This window comes from Python bivittatus, unplaced genomic scaffold (assembly GCF_059951505.1).
Source record: "Python bivittatus isolate LINGU-HERP-01145 unplaced genomic scaffold, Pbiv_v1 ctg000670_np1212, whole genome shotgun sequence".
NCBI classification, from domain to species: Eukaryota; Metazoa; Chordata; class Lepidosauria; order Squamata; family Pythonidae; genus Python; species Python bivittatus.
This window is the reverse complement of record NW_028277094.1, coordinates 8,646,671-8,669,500: the sequence shown is the minus strand read 5'-3', so window position 1 is coordinate 8,669,500 and position 22,830 is coordinate 8,646,671. Positions and strand designations below refer to the sequence as shown.

Here is a 22,830-nt window from a genome sequence, read left to right as displayed (position 1 = left end):
ATTAATGGAAAGATTTAAAAAAAAAAAAAAAATCTCCAGCAATAATTTGGGTGGCTACGTTTCCGTTTTAATTTTCAGTTAGGTCACTGTAGGTCTGCACCTCGCATCTTTTTATTTTAGCTTGTTCTGCATTTTACTTTTAATACCTGTTCTTCCATTACAAGCCATCCCATGTGTGGGTTTGTTTTTTTTTAACGGAAAGGTTAAAATAACTCTTACTCAAAAGGATGAACCGTTGGAAGTTTTTTTAAACAGTGGCTTTCCAAGGAAACCTAACCCTGTACTAAATTCCAACAGATGCCCGTTCATCAGAATCTGAAAGAACTCCTTGCCATCCGAGGAGAACTGCAGAAGAGGGTGGAAGAGCTTCAGCGGGAAGCAGCCACACGCTCCATCTCGTCTTCATCCGAGCGAGGGTCTTCTCCTGCAGTCACCCCAGTCCACACTTCAGTCTGACCTGCCAGCAAGGCCACGAGGTTGACTACAGACGTGTATCTGCTGCCAGAAACACCCCCCCCCCGGTGTTATTGGGGGGAGGGGGGCATCACCTTTCCTTGGGGTCTGTTACAGTAAGGCCAAAACTATTTTCTTGCAGTATCAAGCGGTAGAGTGGTGGTTGCTAGTATCTTTCTTAATATTTTTTGATGTTGATAATTGAGTTTATAGCCAAACCCTTACTTTTTGCAACTTGCAGCAAAACGAGGGATCTCTTTGTTGGGCAAGCAATGTGGCAAACGTATTGCAGTGTCATCTCCCAGCGAGACATCATATCAAGTGGGCTTGATTTCTAAAAAGGGAAATCTATCTGGTTTCCTTGGTACTAAATACATGGGATTTCCCCCCCTTTTTTCCTTAGAAGAGGGGGAAGAAAGCCCCAGCAAACATTGTATTTCTGGGAACAGTTGTAGATGACCTGATGCACTTTGAAATGGATTTTTTATTACTATAGCAGTTGTATATTTTGAATGAAGATGCTAAAAAGCAATGAGCAGGATTTGTTACTTCTGAGACACACCTGCTGGTTGTAAAAGTAATCTTTGAATCCGTGGATTGTTGAATACTATTTTTTGCACGTTTTCTGTAGTTACTGCTCACTTTTGTCCAAATGAAACAGAAATATGGAACTGACTCAGTTATTTCATTGTTTTCCAGAGTATTTTTTAGTTTTGAATGGTCTTTACACCTTCCCTAGGCATCTAAATAGGTGAATCGCAGGTGGACATACTTTGTTAATAATCTATGTACCCAAGAGCTCGCTCTCTCTCTCTCGTGACTGCAAAGGAGTCTGTGCAAAGCCAAACTATCTTCAATGTGAACAGAAGCTATTTCAAATGGTTAGAAAAGATAGCAAAATTGTAACAAAGGAGCTAAATAAAAAGTTCTTACACAAGTTGATTTTTTTTTTTTTTTTGCGGGTGGGAGGGTGCTTTGAGACGGTAAAAGCTGCTGTGTTTTTCTGTCTTTTCTCCTGAGCAACGCAATTTATTCCTCTCCTAAAAAGAGCATGGCTGCCATTAGTGACAGACAGTGGGCGTCTGTGACAATCTTAGAGCTGAGCAAGGTGAGTCACAAGCAGTGGCTTGGTTAGTCAAGGCTACCTTTCATACATGTTGCCCAGCTGTTCACTTCTGTCTCAAAGCATACCCAACAAAACCATCACTGGGGGAGTTGGGGGGGAAGTATTGATGGTGGTACTGTCCCCAACCTGGACTTCCTTGGCCAAGAAAGCTGGTTAGAACTGCTATAAAATGCATGGTTTGCGCTGGCCACCCGTGATCCCAAACTGAACGTATTTCTGGCGACACTGCTGAAATTTGGTGGCACGCTTATGAAAAATCTGTCTGGTTTCTGTCATTTTGAATGAAGAAAACTTTTAAAGAGAACTCCCTCCCATTCCCCCTCCCCAAATGGGAAAATCTATCCTCACCCACTTGGCGAATATACACAGTGAAATCCCCCCCTTCCCAATTTATCTGGCACAGGTTTCTCATCCTTGCCATGAAGAGATCTTGACTCTGACCCATCTTTCATGCCTGTACAGGTAGTCTCTGGGTTAAGAATGCCTAGTTTATGGACGACCCATAGTTAAGAACGGAACCTATTGTAGCAAAATTTGAGTTAAATACACAATGGTTCAAGTTCATTACACAATACTACTTATACAGTATTATGCAGTAATGCTGTTCCAGCTTACATACAAATTCAACTTAAGGACAGACCTTGGAACGGAACTCGTTCTTAAACTGGGGACTCCCTGTACTGATGGGGAAGAAGGAGAGGACAACAGACCCACCTCCCTCCCAGCAATGCAGCTTGAAGCGGGTCAGCGGGTTGATGGAGAAGATGCGGCTTTGAGTTGCCAGCGCCTCATCCTCACTTTCAGTATTGGGGACCACGCAATGAACTAAGCATCGGACTGAAGATTCCTCCAACATGCTCACGTGCCTTATTCACAGGGGAAGCTGTAGACATAATCTCTGATTCAATGCAGAGGTCTGGTGATCAAAGAAGACAGGTCAAAACCCCACAGGTACACCCCTTGCAACTTCACTTTTAGAGACTGACAGGTTGGACTAGCGACAACATACAAAAATGGTTGCCCCATCAGGAAGTTTTCCCCGCCTCTATTACAGGGGTTTCTTCCCTCCAACATGGAAGTAGGGTTTTGCAATAAAAAGGAACATCCCTTGCGAGTGCAGGAAGAGATCCTTTTTTACCCAAGAAAGTAGGCTGCGCACTGGTGAAATGCACCCACAGAGGGGACCCAAGCACACCATTTTGTTGTACAAGTCTTTTTTTCATTTATTGTTTTTCCAGTTTGTACTTCAGCATTCAAGTTTGGATAGCCATCCCCCAAAATTCTTATATGCACTTTAGCAAAATGAGTCTGCCTTTTTTTTTTTTTTTTTTTTGGGGAAACATAATACACAATTTTCAACTGGGACAGATCATTTCTGTATTAGCCAACGGTATGTATGTATTGCTTAAATAAAAGCTTCACTTCTTTGGACACAATCTCCTCTTTTAATTGGTTGTCTCTGATCTCTTATATTCTTTTCTTCCCATTTTTTCTTTCTTTTTTTTTTTCCTTTAGCTCCCTTTTCTGCTATTAAGTTCTACCCTTCGGATGAACGCTAATTTATACAACAGCAGAGCCTTGGACAATGAGAAAATCATTTGCTGCCAGTCACATGAGAAGGTGACAACTGACGCTGGTAAATGTTTGCCAAACGAAAATGCAAGCCGAGAAGGACAGAATGGTAAAATCCAAGCCAGTTCTTTAAAAAGCAGAAGTGGCTAAGTTTCTCCTAGCCTTCTCATAACAGGAAACCCCTTTCTTTTTCTCTAATTAGATGTCTCCTTTTAACTTCCAAGAACACGTGTTGCATATAAATTTAGGGCACAATATGCGGTCTATATATATATACATCTTTGGCCTGATGGAAGACTTTTAATGCATGTTATTTGTCCTGCTCTGAACATCTGGCTACACTTACATATGTGGCGTTTCAGCTCACAGGTTGTTTTAATTACGAATATAAAAAAGCAGAGTAGAAAAACGGAAACGGACCCCCCCCCAGAGGTGTTGTACAACACAGCTGGCACTGCTACAGAGAAGTTAGCCAGGAAAAAGCCAAACATACTGTTGGTTGAATATACAGACAATGGACAGAATTCCCCAATGGGGAGAGGTCATAGTTCAGTGAGGGAGCACATGCTTTGCATGCAAAAGACCCCCGATGTCCGCCCCTGGCATCTCTCCACTTTCCAAGGATGGCCCTAGCAAGTCAACAAAACCGCCTCTATGCCCGGAATCTCAGGCTCAGTTGTGCTGTTCCTAGATGTGGAGTTTTTATCTGTTCTAATCTCAGGTATTTTAACGGCAGCAGAGTTTGTAGACCTCTCCTGCTCCACAGTAGGATTTCTGGAGGGCTGAAAGGCAACAGGGTTGGCTTTTCCCCATAGAGCCATTGCTACTCCTTCAGCCTCCGGCTTGGCAGCATGGAGATGGGGCCCCATGGAGGCCAGACTTTGCCTAGGCCATCAGTTGCTCAGATAAAGAACCAGAGTCTTTTGGGGGAGACTGCACCGTTCATCATGGTCTGGGGAGGCAGGAACAGTCACCGTTGCTCTTTGCGCCTCACGTTGAGTTGTACTCTACAAGTACCTCCCTTTTGCTGGATGATCTAAAATTTACATTAAGGCATAACCATTTACCAAATTCATATAAAAAAACTCTGGGGAAAGGAAGTACCTCAGAGGTTCATCAACTGCCACATCTTGAAAACCTGGTAGCTTTTCTTAACGTAACACTGGGGGTTTTTTGTTCATAGAATCTGCAACACATACATCTTTCGAACATCTATGTGGGTAGCGGGTTATTTAAACTCTTCCAATACACAGTATTTCAAGATGCAGATCAGTGGCAGGACAGTAATAGAAAGACAACAAAACAGACAATTTACATCTACAGTAACATTTCCCCGTAATTGGCCAAAAGAAAGAAAGAAACTTCATCTATGTGAGAAAATGATTTCTAGTCCAAGAACACTCACCATTTTCCCACTATTTATCGAAAGATGCACCACTATACCCTAGTCTAATGTTGGATGTACTTGATTATCTTTTTTAAAAAAGAACTACAGTAGTTGGAAATAGGCCGTTGTGTAAATTCATCTGCATGGTTTAGTTCACCTGGACTTCTCTACCTTACAAAATTTAGAAAACAGAAACACGAGACCAGACCTTACTCTCTAGTATCTAGAGGCCATCTCAAACGTGGAGAACCTTCAAAATTACGTTCCTAAGTAGTTCTTGATCAAACTGTGAGTCCTTCATAGCAGAGTCCCACCAAGGAGAAGTCAGTGGCTTCCTTAAGTAAGCTGCAGTCCTCCTTTGATTCACCCCCCTTGGCCCCCAAGTCCTGGTTTAAGTCTCAAAGAAGCCAACAATAAAATTAGTACATGAGGGGTGGGGTGGGGATAAAGCAATATGAGAATTTAGTACATCCAAAATATACACACTTGTTTAAAGGTCTTATAAAGCTTATGAACTGCAAATTATGAAACCAAACCAGAGCAGAAGGAATTCCCACAGTTGTCAACAAACTTCTGGGCTGACATTTTTAATTGCCTTATATTGATGTTCCACTGAAATCAGTGGGATTCTCCTCCATCATGAATAAAGATGGGGGTCTCAGGGTAAAATTTCAAGTGATTTCCTTAAGCCCCTATAGATACAGCTGGTAGCGCCCCTTGTATTAAGATATTACACAGAAACTTCCACAGTGCACAGCAGCGTCTACACAGAGAGTTCCACAGGCCAATCTCCCCCACTCAAATGAGGGCTTTGATCTGGTGGGTCCACAAGATGTGGTCAAAAAAAAGTAAATATGGCAGCCATGACAGCACGCTTGGAAGCTCTGCCTATTCTTGAGTATTGTGGCCACCATCCAGACTTCTTTCACCATACCGTGCAGACCCTCCCACACCCAAGCTCCGAAGCTTCCAAATTCTCACACTCCTACCAGAAAAGTCCCCTACAAATATCACCCAGGATTAGTTTGTGAATGAAATCTGAATTAGGTATTTCACCTGCATTTTTTTCCCAACACCGTGTAATACATATTATGGACCGATACATGCACTAAAGAGAAAAATAAATACCCTAACCTTGCATGTGAAAATGTACACCTTGCTACAATGGTGAAATGCACGGCTAACAGGATTTAGGTTAAGAATTACCAACACGGGCCAACCTTTACGCTCGTTTCTTGCTCAGCTCCACAGCACCGGGCTGGCTGCTGTTCCTCTGGGCTAACACCTGTAGTAGTTGTAGTAAACATTCTCCCAAAACAGGGCTAGAAAGTCCCTTTGTTTAATATCCTCTGGTGCCCCTGTTGGCATATAAAAATAACTGGGATCCAGCTAAATTTAAGAAATACCAGGGATCAAGGTTTGTTTGGGGAAAGGGCAAAAATGGGCAGCAACATGGGCTCCTTTGGTGAATATCCCTGCCTTCCAGGAGCATTTTTGCACCACTGCAGGCCATGCAGCGGTCCTCACCTTCCCCTCTATCAGCCAACCAAAGGGAGAGCATGAACATTAGCTAGCAGTACCCTTAGCCTTCTCTCGTGCTTTCTGGTCAAGGCAAGGGGAAAAAAGCCCAACCAGCAACTTCAGAGGCACGATGGGAAGAGCAGCCAAGCTGCTGTTTGAGATGGACAGGGTGCCATCCCATCCTGCCCCCAGGGATTGTCTCACCTTCCCACAGATGGCAAAGCTGCCTTGTCCCTTACCCCCTGTTGGGAATGGGGAAAATCCCAGGAGTCAGGACACCAGGAGAATTCCCACCCAGGACAACCCGTCTGTGCCTGCAGCCCAGCTCCAGAGGAGACCCCGCAAGCGGTCTTCCTTCTCAGGGCTTCTCCAAAAGGAGCAGCCGAGCCTTTCTGATGTGCCAAGACACCCAGAGGCACAAAGAGAAGGGCAGCCCCCATCTAACAGGAAAATCGCTCCCACGTACAGAAGGGGGTCGTTGAAGTCTGGTTCCATCTAGCTCAGACAAATCCCCAGCCTCTAAATATCATTTAAGCAGGCTCCACACTATTCTCCTCTCCTTGAAACGGACCTTCAAACTCTGGGCCAAAGAATAAACACGGTTGTCCAGAAACCAGCTGAGCTCAGATTGAGACCTTGGGGAACACCAGGCCCGAAGTATAAATTTAGTGGGATGTGACGATGGGCCGTAAAATACTGGCACAGAAATGCTATCTGCTGGAGAATGTTTGAGAAACCAGACCTTGAAAACCTGGAGGTGCAACCTTTCAATATAATCAATACCATCCATGACACTTCATCGCTTGCATTTCCCAAACCAAAACTTTGTCCCTTTGCTGGATTCTAGCCCGTTAATTCTATACTTATCCAGATGCCTTACTTCAGTTTTATTTGGAGTGCAGGGGCAAAATTGGGAGGTGTGCTAATGAATCACCACACCCCACCAGGAACCCTTCAGCACGCAGCACGTCCCCTTGAGCTGTTCTTGCGGTCCTTAAAATTCAAGCTCTTGAGCCCTCTGCAAAGTTGGAGCAAGCAACCGTGAAGCCTGCAGCCCATGGAAAGGGCTCTTTTCAGTGGTCAGCACAGCAAGCGAGGTCCAGGTTCTACTTTAGCCTCCTGCTGCATATTTACACAGGTCCCTGGTCCTCCTCAAAAAACAACTGAAGATTGTTCATAGCTGAAATAAAACCCAGTTTTATGGGGCAACGGTCTCTTCTTGGCCTGGCCAATTAAGAGCTGTCACACTGCTCTTGTTCCCTCTTGAGATCTAGCTACTCCAAAGAGATCCCCAGGCCCTCAAACGTTGCTCTCAGTGGAAGCTCCACGTGTACGCCAACGGCTGAAATTTGGCTAAAACCCTTTTCGTAAAGGGCTGGTTCCCCCATTTTCACACGGTCTACTTTGGATTGGTCATTTACAGGCACTTCAATTGTTCTCACACCTGTTAACTGCTACCTTTGCTGCCGTCTCACTCCCCCCACCCCATCAAAATGTCATTCATGAACACCTCTAGCTCTACTATGAAACACCACTTGGAAGAACCTTTGCGTTTAGTATTCAGCCTGACCAAAGCTCCTACATGACCATGGCAATGTAAACCTACAACTCTTCACAAAACGAGAAAATCAAACCCGAAAAAACATTTTCAACCAGTCTACAGCCTACCACAATAATAAGAAGCCTGCCCTAGTCAGGGGAATGCACATTTAAATAGCTTTGGGTCCAAATTAAACGTTTGTAAAAGCTAAATTACAAATATGTGAGAGGGGTGTGTGTGTGTGTGCGTGTGTGCGTGTGTGTGTGTGTGTGCGCGTGTGTGATGTGTCTTTTTATTTTATTTTTTTGCCAACGATCGGTTCTTTTTAAGCCAGACGTCCGAGATTCAGACTTTTGCGTTTTCTTGCGGTGGTGGAGCTTCTGCTGTCTGTGGTTCAAGGACGGAGTATTTCACTAGGGAAGAAAGGAGGAGAAAGTTGAGCCTGCTATTATAAGAAATTATGAAGTATATAAGCTTGCCTGCAACTATAGAAGCCCACCTTGTACATGTTTCAGTTGTTCTGATGGATGCTGTTGATCAGCGTTTCTCAACCTTAACAACTTTAAGATGCATGGACTTCAACTCCCAGAATTCCCCAGCCAGCATAAACACCTCTGTAGACGTACCAGTCTGTGCTATTATGATCTCAATCAGGTAGGAAGTATTTGTAGAATTGACTGGCTGGATGACTCATACAATAAAAGCATTTTTCCTTGTAGTGAGTAGTTGTGAGATGCTAGCACAGGGGCGGGTAACCTAGTTCTCCCCAGATGTTTTAGCCAACAATGGTCCCAGTCGCTTACTCTGCTCTTTAGCATTAATCGGTATTGAAGTCCAAGCATGTAGCAAGCCCCAGATTACCTCCATCTGTACCAGAAGAATTGCTTGCCATGTTATATTAACTTGCTTCCAGAGGGATTCAACAACCAATTTGCTTCAAAAACCAACAGGTGGAAGCTCTATCATGGGAGACCCAAGCTTAAAATAAAGAGGAATTTCCTGACCATGAGAGCTATTGAAGAGTATCTCCTGGAGTCGTAGGGGCTCCATCACTGGAGGTTTTCAAGCAAAGCTTTGACCACCATTCATTTAGGGTGGTCTGAGGATTCAAGCCCTGGACAGGGGGTTGCGTAAGAAGACTTTTAAGGTCTCTTCTAACCCTATGAGTCTATGAGATGCACATCACTAGGAAACAAGTACTTCTACTTTTCTACCACTGATGTTCCTGAAATGAATACTCCTAGATCACCAAAGGAGTGTTATATTCTTCTTTTATCCATAAGAACATTCACAGGATCATTTGAATTACACAGACACACAGCAGCTCCCAACCTGGTATCATTTCTCCTATTTTCCACCGTCGACATACCTGGGAGAGATTTAGATGAACCTAGGGACTGTTTTTGTGACAAGTGAGCGATATAATTTACCTGGAGGCCACATACCTCTCAGATGTTTAGATTCCAACATGAACAGAGAGCTGGACTGATTGTCCCCTTCCAATTTTGTGATTTTACATAGTCTTTAGCAAGGTTAGACAATGTGTAAGGGGGCATGGGGCAGGGGAGGCTGGACACCCTGGGAAATCAAGTTGTTGTTGCTGTTCAGTCGTTAAGTTGTGTCCGACTCTTCGTGACCCCATGAACCATATCGTGCCAGGCCTTCCTGTCCTTCACTGCCTCCCTGAAGGCATAAAAACCCATTGGGACCTTGCTTCCAACAAAGTGCTTTTCAAAACTTTTTTCAGGACCCCTAAGACAGGGTTCCTCAACCTCAGCAACTTTAAGATGGGTGGACTTCAACTCCCAGAATTCCCCAGCCAGCATGGCTGGCTGGGGAATTCTGGGAGTTGAAGTCCACCCATCTTAAGTTGCTGAGGTTGAAGAACCCTGCCCTAAGACATCTGTGAGGGCCAGAGATAGATTTGGAAATAAAGAGGCTGCTTACAGCTACTGTTCTACATACATGCTACAGTTCTGCACTCATTCAAACACTGCCCCCCTCCTGGGCTGTCACCCCAAAGCTGTGACACCATTTGTCCCCGTGTGACAGTTTCCCCTTATGGACACACTCTCTCTCTCACCTTGTGGCTCTTCGGTCACCACCGCTTCCATGTTTTCTCCTTTCACATACTCTGCATTCAGACCCTCTAAAAATAGCAAAGAGTGGAAGAGATTTGACACCCAAAATTAAAACTTGCAAAGCTGTTGGGGGATGACTGAAGCTTACGCAGGCAACGAGAGGGCCGTTGTAACAAGTGCCATCCTTAAAGACACAGCAAAGATAGCACCAGAACAATTCTGAAGTAGACTTTTTTTCCCCTGATTTATAAGATTAAATCTCCACTTCTAAGCTCATTACAATCCTTTTAGATCAGTGTTTTTTCAAAGTCGGCAACTTTAAAGATGTGTGGACTTCAACTTCCAGAATTCTGGGAGTTGAAGTCCACGCATCTTAAAGTTGCCAAGTTTGAAAAACACTGTTTTAGATGGACCAATTGTGACTTACCTAGTGAATCCTGTGCTTAAGCAAAGTTTTAATGACTAGCATCCTTGTTCCAATTCCAGCAGTCAGTTCACTAAACAAGCACAATTTCCCTTGAACAGCACCCATTTTTCCATATCAGATATTTAGGATAAAGTAATCCAAACTCCTCCACTGGTTTTCTGGTTTCTTTTCTTTCTTTTTTTTTTAAGGGAATCCTGGATAGATGACATCCGTGGTAGGTCGTTAACCCAAATGAAGCTCAAGTGGGTGACAAAGGAATGTAATTAATGTAATGAAATGCCTGCCACATTTCAATAAAGATCTGTGAATATCATTGCCATAACTGCATCCTACATGATTTGGTAAAACAAAAATTAAATGGGCATAGCCTTAAAAACAGCAGCTGCAGCATCTGACAGCTGAAGAAAGAAAGGTAGCACCTTTGTTCCATCTGACTAAAGGACAAACCGGATGGGAGTTGGGACTTTAAAAGGCAAACAAGCATTTTAATGCTACAGCCCTCCTACATTTTAGCCCTCCTTCCCTGACATTATTTGTGTTTTAAACCTCCAACTTTTAACTCTAAAACAGGAAAGGAATCCATGGACCTCCAGATGCTGAGGAACTATCAGCCCAGCTGGCCAAAAGGAGTTGATGCTCAGCCTCGCCCCAACCTTCCCTAAACGATTTCTATCACAAGCTTCATCCATCTGCCTTCCTTTAAAATATTTTCACTCCTGCTTTTCCATATCAAACAGATCCAACAAGGTAGATCAGTGTTGGCCTGCCCTTGGGAGAAACCGAGCGCCAAAATCTGGAGGCAGGGTAATGAGTAAACCTCCTCCACCACTTGCTTCTAGTATTAAACCAGGCCAAAGAGGGGCAGCAGAAAAGCCATGTCTAAGTCTAGCTGAGATGCTGTTTTATGCCATTTCCATAAAAAGTCCCTTCAGGAGCTGCTGTGCATTGCAATGCATCCGAAGTCTGACATTATCCCAGCATGCCACGTCTGATGGCTGAAATTAATCCTCCGTTATAATTAACTTTAATTTCCTGTCGTCTTTTCAGGGCATTGCGTGCTGCCTTTATCAAACGCTTTTCTAGACCCAAGGATGTTTCTTCTGAAGATCATGTATTTGCACACGCACACACATATACCCAGGCACATGTACAATGTACACCCCCATGCTTAATTTCCTGTTCAGTTGTTTTTATTATTGGTTTATATTTTTTTTTCCTTTCAGTTCTGCATCTTTCGATCGATAAAAAACCTTTCAGTTTTGCAAGGACTAATAACGTTTGTTCTCTCCCCAACATGGCTACTGACAACTGACAGAGCACTGGAGCAACACAGCAGGGGTTAGATAAATGAACCCATCACACTCCTCTGGGCGTATTCTGCTTATTCAATTGACTCATGTTCAGTCCTGTTTGATACGTTGCTGACAACAGCAGTGCAAGAAAAGGGGCACTCTTCCTCTTCCTGCTCTCACCAAAAGAAGATATCTACGAAAGGATGGATCCTCCCCAAAGTGCTGGTCCTCACTTTTACGCCCTGGTAAACTGCAGTGTTCCTCCCCAGCGGGAAAATGTCATCTCAGGAGAGCAAACCTTCCCCAACTTTGGCTGGACTACGCATCGAGCCACTGAATGGCATGAACCATGCCAGCCAAGTCACATTCCCATCCAGGTTCTCATCAGGCCCCTTCTAGCTTTACAAACCTGGAAGGCAATGGGAGGAGGACCTATTCTGGGCCCTTAGGGAATTCAATGGTTTGTAAACTCAGTTCAAGTTGCTTTCTTCAGTGCCAGCCAGGAGGAGAACTCACTTCAGCCAAGAAAGCAGAGCACTCATTTCTGCATACTGTAGATGATTCCTGCACGCTATGGAACTGAATTGAGAGGCTAATTGGTTGGAAGCCTGTCCTTGTCACCTTTCCTGAAGAGTTCTGCAGTTGATGCATTAACAAGTACTTCTATATAAAGAAGCCTCAACATGTCTTTAGGTGCTACAGAGTTTCACCACCACTACAGGAAACTGTAGCTGTGGGGCTTCTTTCCAGCCTCCCCACAAGAAGCAGACACTCCTAGAATGAACGGATTTGCTTACTCATAAAAGCAAGCACTTGGACTTCCTCTTGGACTCTCTCCCAACCAGGCATGAAACCAACCTCCTTTTGCACTAGGCCTCCCAGGTTCACCACCATCCTCTCCTCCCTTTCCACTTCAGCAGCTTCCTCTAAAGTGTTGACAGCTGATAGATGGATATCTAGACTCTCCTCTAAACATCCCATCTGGTCTTCTGCAGCTTAAGAGAAACCTCTTTCCATAATATTCAGGGCCCAGAATTTAACAAGGGTCAGTGATCATCTGGAGAGGACCCAAGTGAAGAAGATCCCATCACTTGTTTCATTCCTTGGTTGTAGGCTTAGTTTGGGAAAAGACTGTGGGCCCACATGGGTAAGGTGACTGGACTTTGAGGGACCTTCTCCCCACTAGCAGTCAGATCTCCTGCATTTGGTGGTCAGAGGCAGGGGAAATTAGAGACACTTACGTTGTATGCTAAAGCAGAATTTCTTCTGCTGGTAGGAGATATAGCTGCTGACAGCACCAATCAAGGCCATGGCAAGGCCACTAACAATACCAGCAATTGTCCCAGTCTCCACCAGGGCACCTGCAGAAGTGGAGGACAAGAGGAGAACATTACTGATGACGATGAACTGCATTCTAGAAGTTTATTCAAAGGTCCCCACTAATTTCTCTTCTCCATTCCTGCCAAATGACACACTATTGCTCTACCATACTATTCCTCTGGATCCTGTATTGCTCTATCAGGTGAATGGACCCACTTCTACAGCCTTCCCCAGCCTGACACCACACGGATATATCTACAGGAACTCTCCAGATTTGTAGCCTGTAGACCAATGGCTAGGAATAATGGGAGAGGTCATTCTGATGCTTCTAGACACACCGGGTAAAGTGATACAAGCTGTTGCTTTATACAAGCATCTCAGAGGTCTCCTTCATGCCTATCATCAAACCCAGATTTGGCTTGACAAGGACAAACCTGGCCCTTGAAGGCTTGTTCTTTTGGTTCAGCTAGGGCAAATCATAGTTTACAGTTTCATTTGAAAGGCCGATTGTATTGCTGCAGCTGTCCCCCCCCCCCCCCCCCGTTTATAAGAAAACCAGCAAATGCCCCTTTGAGTATGGTTGGTTCTTCTGGAGCCCATCAAAAAGTGGACCAGGCCAATTTGGGTCATGCAATTCTGAGCAGTGGTGCAAGAAGCGCTGGAAGAGTTCCAGGAAGAAGCTGAGAAGTGAACTGACAGCTCTCTTTAGTTTAAAAAACAAGGGTGAGCAAACAGTGGTCCCTGGGCTTCAACGTGACCCTCAGCCTAATCTCCACACCACACATAAGAGATCAGGTCAGACTCTGTTAAGAACCATCTAGCACTCCTCTACAGCTTGGTGCCCAGGACAGACAGAGAAGAGGGTTTTAAAGTGACATTTTAAAAAGCCAAGGGGACAAGGGAAATCTTCACCCCCTTTCAAGCTTTGCCCATCCACTGTTTGAAAAGAAGCTGAGATTCCCACAACCATGCTCACTTACCATTATTGTAATCAGTGTCACCATCTCCTATACAGAAGAATAACAAGCAATCAGTAACCAAGAACTAACAGAGAATGTGCAACATTTATTCAGCGCTGCCCTAAAAGCCTGAAACAAGTTATGGATCTTCTCCAGTTTACAGTATTATAATAATCTGGGATTATTAACCCCGTTTTATAGATAGGAGCCACAGCTGTAAGGTTCCTGTCACACTCACTCTGGAAAAGCAACAGGCAAGTTTTCTCAATGAGCCAAAGCACAGGAGAGTAGAGAGATAGTAAACGGGACTGGTGTTTGCTAGAGGATTTAGTAGACACAGCCTTATTCTTCAGAAATCAGCTGCTTGGGAGACCAACATGATCACCTGATGTAATAGTATGTGGGAAAGACCTTGGGAGACAGGGGGAAGAGACGCTGCCAAGGGAACAGTCAGATAAGAGACAGCATAGCCCACAGCTGCATAGTGGCCAGGACAAGAGGCTCAGAAGGGACCCTCCCTAAATTCTCAGGCTGTAAAGGAGGGAGAATTGTTCTTTCAGACTTGCAAGATTCTGTTAATGTAGCTTTACAATAAAGTAGACTTCGCTTATCTGGTCGTGTTTCCTGTCTGGTCTACCTGGGAAGGCTGACACCCTAGTAGCAAAGAAAGCAAGCAAAAGACACCCTCCTCATCTAATCTTACAAACTTGCTATTTATTCTCAGGTTTATGGTTCCAGGGATCTTCTCCTCTTCCCCCGAAAGTGCAGGATGCTCCCAGCTTTCTTTAAAAACACACCCTCCAAAATTCTGGTGCTCCTGGTGCCAAGGAGATATAGGTAAAGGCAAAGGGTGTGTTTACTGAAGTGTCCCAAACTCCGAGCAAAACTAAATGGGATGTCACGCTTTGGAGAGTGAAGATTCAGGGCTGTTCTCCTTTCCCATCATGAGCCAAAATGCGGATAGGAACGTGCCCATTTCTTAGGGCACAATAACGTGCACAGAACTTGGTTTTTGCCATCTCTGTTCCAACCACCTGGATGCAGAATGTAAACACTGTTCAACTCCCACAAATGATGGTCATGCGGGTTTTTCGGTTCATCTATTTAAGTTGCTGCTTCCTGAGCCTTATAGCTCAAACAGCCCCCTCCCCAAAGGGGAGCTACCTATGTCCAGACAGCCCCCTCCCCAACTTCGAAGCAACTCTATGGACCAAAGAGCCACCAAATTATCTTGGGGCTATTTTCCAACCCAGTGGGTTCTCCCCTTTCCCCAGAGTCATTTTTGGAAGGGCCTCTACACTGTAAAAATGCACATGATGAGGAATAAGGGGAAAAGTCTATGGACCAAACCTGCAGTTCCTTTCAGGTGGAATTGGGAGGTCTTTCCTATAAAAATCCTGCAGATTTTCCGTGGTGATGACCTGCATGCCCTGCATTTGCCTCTGTCCAAATCATCGCCTTGAAATACAACTGATTTACACCTTGGAGTTGAAAGCAAGGACAATTGGGAGGGTGGAGACTGTGTTCCTTCCCCTCCCCAATTTCTCTTCCTCCCCCTGTTCCGCAAAAGCCAATTTCAAGCCGCCCAGGGGGTGCAAAGCTAAACAAATAGATAAATAATCAATTAATCAATCCTGGGGCCATTTTAATTATCTTCTAATATGTTGACGAAGGAAGTTGGGTGCCGAACCGATGCTCTGCAAATCGCAGCCCTGTGTGAGCGTGCACACACTCGGCTAGCCCTCGTATTAATTAAACAGCTGCTGCGTCAGTAGCAATAAATGAGATTGATTATAAATTTAGCACTGTGCGCAGTCAAGAAAGTGGGTGCGGTTTGCAGAGAAATGGAAGCTTTGTCTGCACATTTCTGCACGCTGCAGCATAAGCAGTAATTTCCTCCCCTCCTCCATTCTCTAATTGGAGAAGAAAAACACTCGGGTGGCTCGAAAGAACGACTCCTTTGTGGTGCGATAAGAGCGGGCAAAGGAATACGTCTGATCTGGTGCATCTAAAGCCTCGAGAAACGCCAGTGCCTTATTTACACCTGTGCGCCTTAGTTTCATACGTTTCAGATCACAGCAGATTCAATGGCACTGAATGGCAAATTAAGAGACTCCTGCGAGTCCACGCTAGCCACCTAAATAGGGAGGGCACCCAATGCCTCTCTGCGTGATATTCTCCTCCCGCCATGCCCCCTTCCAAACAGCTTCTCCAGAGCACCAGTGATTCTGCTGCAGCCCTGCATTTAGGGATCCCTTCACTGCCGGGGAGGATGCGCTGCAGCGCCATTCCTCCTCTGCCCACCACAGCAGGGGCCCTTTGCAAAATGGCACCCCAGGGCCTGAGTAAATCTCCACCCTACTCCTCCAAATGAAGAGACAGCAGGCGTCACCCTTAGGAGGTTTCCTTTTCAAAGCAGCAAGCAATCCGCTCTCACAAATTTATGGCTGGGGGCGTGTGGATAACACAGCATCGTCGTCCAAGCCTTTGCATGCACCGTCTTACTAGGTCAGAGCCTCGGTTCCTCTGGGTCTGGAAAACCTTTACAGAAGAGATTGACAGCTTTTGCTTGGCCAAGGGCCACAGCTGACATTTGGGAGGGGCAAATGAGCAGGACAGGACCAGGATGCATACTTAGTTAAGAAGCCGAATTTTGTGCACTTTCCTCCGGTTCTAGAAGCGTTTGGGGTACAGGTGGTCCTCACTTAATGACCACAATAGGGACTAGAAGATTTGTTGTTAAGCAGGGTGGTTCTTAAGCAAGTCACCACGTGACTGGACCCAATTTTACAACTGTTTTTACGATGGTCATTAAGTGAATCACATGGTTGTTAAATAAATCCAGCTTCCCCAAAGGACTTTTTTTCCAGAATTCACTTAACAATGTGATTCACTTAACAACCATCGTAAAAAAGGTCGTAAGTCATGATCATGTGACCACGGGAGGCTGCCACAGTTTGTGATGGTTGTAAGTATGAGTACAGGTCATAAAGCGCTTTTTCAAGGCTGTCATAACTTTGAACCATTGTTAAACGAACAGCCGCTAAGCAAGGACTACCTGTATTGCCTTTCTTTTTTAACTATATTAAGCAAGTTGCAGGGGTTGTATCACATTTTTCATATTTCTCCTTCCCTAAAGTGGTGAGGGACTGCACTGCAGAGTTTGGGAAATGGGAGCAGCCAAAGCTCAGGGGGCCACTAGTTGTAAAGAGGGCCAAGATGATACCAGGTTTTGGGTCTTATGCCCTGGTAGAGGACAGAGGAATTGCCCCTTCCTTGCTTTGCATCGATTGTTTCATTCACAGCTCTGAATTCCAGATCCGGGCAGGAAGACAAAGGGGATACAAGTGAGATGGACAGGCCTATTTGTTCTAACAGCATCACTGTTTCTTTGTTATGACATCCACTGGAGCCAAGTTGGAAAACTAAATGCAATAAACACAAGGTCTCTCCAGCCCCCACAAATCTTGGTGGAAACTGACTCACTCGCCCATTTTAAGAACAGGAGGAGGGGTTATAATCCTACAGGACCACTGCTAGGAATTGATCACTGCTGCCATGTAACTCACTCCTCCATTCAGTGGCACTGGAAAAATTGCAACTATTAAAGAACTCAAAGAGTTGGGAGACTTTAAGATATCCGAGGCTGAGACCTTTGCAGGAAGACTATCCCTATCTAAGCAAACTTCTCCGTGGGCTATACGGGGGTGCCATACATTATCAAAAAGAAACTTGTGGGGTATGTGAGAGAGATGACACACATAAATAAACACACGTGGTCACCTTCCTTTTGTCCAAGTTGCCCCCATTTGCATACAATGTTCATGGATGTTCACACCCCCTGTGAACTTCTTCCCATTCCCAACAAGCAATTACTTCCAGCTTCTGAGCCTCAGCATAGCCTAACCCTGAGTTTGAATGTTCTTACACCTTCCATAACCTCCTGGCAGCTGAACCTACAGTCAGAAAGCCATGGTTTCAGTCAACTGATGGTACAACTCACACAGTTACATAAACTTATGGAAGTGAAGTTGCTGGCTAAACTTATCTCCTTGCTTTCTCATAAGTAGTTCAAGACAACAAAAGCACATAAATCAGCCTTGGACGACCACCTATCGGGATGTCTACAGCTGGGTCTTTCCTGCTTCAGAAAATGGGTAAATTCAATGGTCTTTGAGGTCTCTTTTATGATTCAAGCTATTTTTACACTTTATAGGCAAGAAGAGGAACAGCACTTAGCTCAGAGGGAGGCCCTAATATCCTCTTTCTGAAGCTTTCAGCGCCCCTCTGACCATGATGGTTGAAAACTGACAGTGCAGGTTCCTGACATTCTGAGATGAGAAACATGGAAACTCATGCATAAGCCCTAAAATACACAGATCAGTTAAAAAACAAAGAGGACACACACACCCCCAGATCCCTACCCCGTCCATACACATGATGTGTCTCATCCTACTTCACAATTCGCAGCTCTTCCAAAGTGTTACGTCAACAAGGGCGGCAACAACTATCTGCCTTGCCAGGTACACTCCCAGCAAGACCTGCATCTGAAGTACATCAGGAGAGATCAGAAGCCAGCATGGAGACCCCAAGGGGTTCTCTCTCCAGCCCATGCCTTCTGCCCCCATTCCTGCTTTTCTTCCTCTTGCTTCCTTCTCTAACTGGGAAATGAGGAAGCCTCTGATCTCCATTTGGCACCTCACTGGAAGTTTTTTTTCCCACCCTCAAGGCTTTAAAACCTGTTCCACTGAGATCAAAGGAAATCATATAGCATTTTTCCAAAAAACAGAGCAAGCTCCCTCTGCAACCATTGGGGAATTCAACCAGTTGGCCAAACACTTTCACTTGGAGCACAGCCGTCGCTTGCAATGGTCCTGAACGATCATACGGATGAGCCCATTCTGTTTGCTGAAAGCTTAATAGCTAAACCTACAGCTTTCAAGACATTGCTAACGCCAACTCCCAGCATTCCTCACCTTTCACTGCAGCTAGCCAAGCAGAGAGAAACCTACCTTTTTTCTTATCTGGCTGATAGCCTCCTTCGTCCACGATACCAATCAAGTCAGCATCAGAAATTCCTGAGAAGTCCAAGTAAAGTCCACTTATTTAAAGTTCCACATTTGTTATTTTTTTACTGCTCTTTAGCCAGATTTACCCTTCTTTTTTAGCCATGAGTAAAAGCATCCTGGTTTTAAGAACAGTATCCAAGAAGAAGAAAAATGCCTCTTAGTTCGATTGATGGTGGCTATGTGTATGGATTAGTAAAGGAGTTACTGGCTAGAAGCAAAAGTTATGAACAGTGAACAATAATTTATGTGATGTTAGTTATTATCTAAAAAGGCAGTCTTACATAAGACTGTCCGAAAGAACAGATATTTTTTAAAAAGTGAATGTACCTCATATAACTGAAGATGTTTCCCCTTATTATTTTTTGGGGGGGGGCACTAGCACAGGAATGACAGCACCACATGGAGGCATCAAAAGGCATCTTAATTTGCACACTTTGGTTTTATCTGGTCTGGAGAACCACAATCCACATTACCTGGAAGATCTGGTCTTGATCCATAACAAATTATTTGTTCGTTCCATATTACCTGGACACATCTGAATGGAACACGTTCTACAGGTGTTCCACAGAGATTCTGCCATTGGAAGGATACAGGAACACCAGCCATTCCAAATCAAGACCAAGGGAAGCCCATGGACATCCACAGAGATTCTGAACTCTACTTTTGGATTCCCTGCCCCAAATTAAGGTAAGCCCAAGAACGAGTTGACAGATTGCACTTGCAAACATTTCCAGAAATGGAAATCTCTGGAGTTGCCTGGAAGCATTCCTCTGTCTGGGAATACAAGTATGTAGTTTATGGACCAAGTGCAGTTTGTTTTTTAATGAATGCCTGCAAAATCCTCATATTAAATTAAGTGTCACCAAAAGTTACCTTAAGGCCTGCATCCAGACGCAGAGGTCTTTGCTTTGCTTGGGGGCAGAGGTAATTTATCACTTCAGATTATAAGAAGGGATACCCATTCCCAGAATTCTTACATATAAACAAAATATATGTAACATGGCAGGCAGATGGTTTCTGAATCACTTTATTTCCTGCTGTATTGCTTTTCTATCTGCAAAGTGATTTTTCTTTCCTATTAAGGAGGATTCAAAAACCAAAGTTCCCACCAGCAGACTGAAGAGAGAGATCCCATCTTCCTTGACCATCAGACCTGCTGGCAAACAGGAATTGATAGCCTCTATGAGAGACTTTCTAGTAGGTTAGCGTGGACAGAGAATTCACAACATGTTTTGGTAATAGCCAGTTGGAAAAACAACTGCTTGAACAATCTCATGCAAGAAATAACAGTGCAGTTTGTGTTATTTTTATTTTGGGGGGAGGGGGTGAATGTTCCCAAAGAAAGCTTGCTGAGAACTTCTTATGGGTGCCACCAAACACTCTTGTGTAATACAACTGAGAAAAGGAAGCAAGCAAGCAAGAAGGTAGGGTGGCCAAGCTCAAAAGAAAACAGGGCTCCTACATCTTTAATTATAATGTAGACAGGGGGATTTTAGCAGAAGTAATTTATTTTCTTCTACTCACTAATGTAGAACATAAAAAAGTTCTGTTGGATCAGACCCAAGGGTCATCTAGTTCAGCATTTTTTATTCCAACCAGATTCTCTGGGAAACTCGTGTTCCCCAGCAGGTACAGCTAGGAGTCATCATGCCTCCCATGCTGAAGGCGACATATAATCATCATGACTGTCCTCTGGGCTGATGTTCTGATGAAGCTCTGTTCTTTCTGACATTTGGCCCCCTGCAAACTACCTACAGCTAAAAGAAATGGAACAGGCAGAACTTGGAAGGTTAACAGGATTTTGAAACTACAAGCTGAAAAGCCTTTTTCCAGATCCCCCAACTCAAAAATATTGAAAAAGTGTCACCTGAATAATGACACCTAAGAACCAGCAGACCTGCTACTATGTTTTGATTGACCACCTTACCCCTGCCCTCTAATCCTCCTGATTAAAAACCTGGGAAATGCTTGCCAAACGATTCACACATGTAATATTTTGCCTTCTGAGCTCCATTTCAGGAAGGGGACAAACTCAAATTTTTTCAACAGCACAATCTCATCTGGTTTGGAGCTCCTAGTAGCAACCTTCTCAGCCCATCTCCAGGGGAACAATTGGAGCAATGGCTCCCATGACTGAGAAAGCCGGAGGCCCACAAGAACGGATCCCTGATGCTCAGGGATCAGCAGCCTCCTTGGAACCCTGAGGGCCCCTGCGGGATCTGGAGCATGCAAAAAAGAAATCCAAGTGCTGAAGCCTCGTAAGATTTCACTGAGACCGGTAAGGGTGGTTTGAGATGATTTCCTTTGGAGAAGAAAATTTCTCCATGGGGAAATCTGACAAGTGTGACATTGCTGATCTTCCACAGACCCTGCACCTCTACCTTTCTAGAAGCAAGTCACAGAAATGGGGGAAGTCAAAGAAAGGGAATGAGAAAAAGGCTGATTCACAAGGAAAAATTAGTACAGACATCCAGCCTCTCTTCCTTCTCGCTCCCAGTGAGTTGGTTAGACGGGGGATTGGTCAGAGGGTGATTTTTAACTACTGGAAGGGTGAACAAAACAAAGGTAGTAATGTGGGACAGAGGAGGCAGCAGTTGGGAGCCAACGTGAGACCCCTTACCAGGGTTTCCACCTCTTCTACGTCCACCTTTCGAACCTGGAACGGGATTCTTTATTCATTAACCGATCACAGAAAATAGCAGTGGTTGAGTTAGGCTTGGCAACAGGACGGAAACAAAAGCGAGCAAGCGAAAAGGGAAGCAAGAATTCAAGTTGCTTCCTTGAATTCTACACCACCTGCCAAACTATTTCTCTTCTAGAATTTCTGGGGCGAGAAGCTGATCTCTTTTCAAGCAAAAAGTTATCTAGTTAGGAAACACCACACCCAAAGGGGTAGGGGCAGACGCATGAATACTACTATTCCTTCTGTTTTCAATGTTTGGGGTGGTGTTTCTCAACCTTGGCAACTTTAAGACATGTGGACCTCAACTCCCAGAATCCCTCAGCCAGCTGGGGGATTCTGGGAGTTGAGGTCCACATGTCTTAAAGTTGCCACGGTTGAGAAACTCAGGTCTGGGCAGTGAGTGCATTCCTTCTACCACAAAACGCGGACCCTCCAGAGCCATGGCGTCCACCTTCTATCTTCAAACTGATTCCATCCACAGCATCCACCACCACCATCACCACCTGGACATCCAGCCACCTCCTCCATCAGCTTGATGGGAACCAACTGCCCCAGAGTGTTTGCAGGGAGGGTGGTCAAGATGGTAGCCCCAACAATGCAGTCGAAGCTCTGCGTGTAAAAGAGGTGGTTGTAGTCACCACCTTGACTATTTTGACTCTCCTCTCTTCCCTGCAGACATTCCTACAACTGCCCTTGGTGTCTTCTCAGAAATGCCTACAAGAGTTGCTACCATCCTGCTTCATCCGAGGGCAACATGGAAACAGCAGAGTCTCGGTCCAGCAGGTAAGCTGATCTTAAAGGCTTTTGGCTCCCACTGGCAGCCATTCTCCCCAAAGGCGCTGGATGTGGGGAGAGAGAAGGGGAGGGTAGAAGTCCATCCTGACCAAAGAAAAACAGAAATATTATCAACGTACCTCCACCAGGGTTTCCTTTAGGCGGCCCGCCGCCAGCGTGTCTGTCATTTCGGTCATCTAAAGCATCGGACAAGTCGAAATCCATTGGATCTTTCGCTATAAAATTAGCACATCGGTTACTCAGAGCTCTAAGGTTTCTAGCATCACCAATTTTTCCCACCGGGGAAGTCCTAACCTCTTAGGAGAAGTAAGAGCAGGCTTGAAGACATTTACCTGGGTTTCCCTATACTTTTCTACAATATTTATTAGGCATCATTTTGCTCGCTGGGTCATGCTGAGTTCTACATTTGATGCATGTGACTGTCACCATCTCGGCACAAGACCAACCATTCCCAACCTGCTAGTCTCCAGATGTCTTGGATTCCAATCCCCCACCAAGTTCTCAGCCAAGCCAACACATCTACATGTTGAGGGTTAGGGTTAGGGCTGGTGAAGGCTTTTATATAAAGCAGACTGAATGTCAGGAAAACACATACATTGAAGAGA

General features: G+C 44.8%; 2 protein-coding genes across 6 annotated transcripts in view; one reads left to right on the top strand and one right to left on the bottom strand.

The window, feature by feature from the left end:
- The window catches only part of MTMR1 (myotubularin related protein 1), a 42,570-nt gene extending 39,646 nt beyond the window's left edge, over window positions 1-2,924 (top strand). For all 4 annotated transcript variants that reach the window (XM_088151522.1, XM_088151521.1, XM_088151519.1 and 1 more), the window contains one exon: window positions 298-2,924. In XM_088151522.1, coding sequence (XP_088007648.1) covers window positions 298-456 — 159 coding nt within the window. In that variant the 3' untranslated portion in view covers window positions 457-2,924. The remainder of the gene's footprint in view (window positions 1-297) is intronic.
- The window catches only part of CD99L2 (CD99 molecule like 2), a 44,419-nt gene continuing 24,479 nt past the window's right edge, over window positions 2,891-22,830 (bottom strand). Inside the window, exons 6-12 of one of the 2 annotated variants that reach the window (XM_088151527.1) lie at window positions 22,345-22,440; window positions 21,368-21,403; window positions 18,691-18,756; window positions 13,700-13,726; window positions 12,641-12,760; window positions 9,683-9,748; window positions 2,891-8,012 (exon numbers count right to left, since the gene is read on the bottom strand). In XM_088151527.1, coding sequence (XP_088007653.1) covers window positions 7,945-8,012; window positions 9,683-9,748; window positions 12,641-12,760; window positions 13,700-13,726; window positions 18,691-18,756; window positions 21,368-21,403; window positions 22,345-22,440 — 479 coding nt within the window. In that variant the 3' untranslated portion in view covers window positions 2,891-7,944. The remainder of the gene's footprint in view (window positions 8,013-9,682; window positions 9,749-12,640; window positions 12,761-13,699; window positions 13,727-18,690; window positions 18,757-21,367; window positions 21,404-22,344; window positions 22,441-22,830) is intronic. The other variant, XM_088151528.1, reaches the window with a different exon arrangement.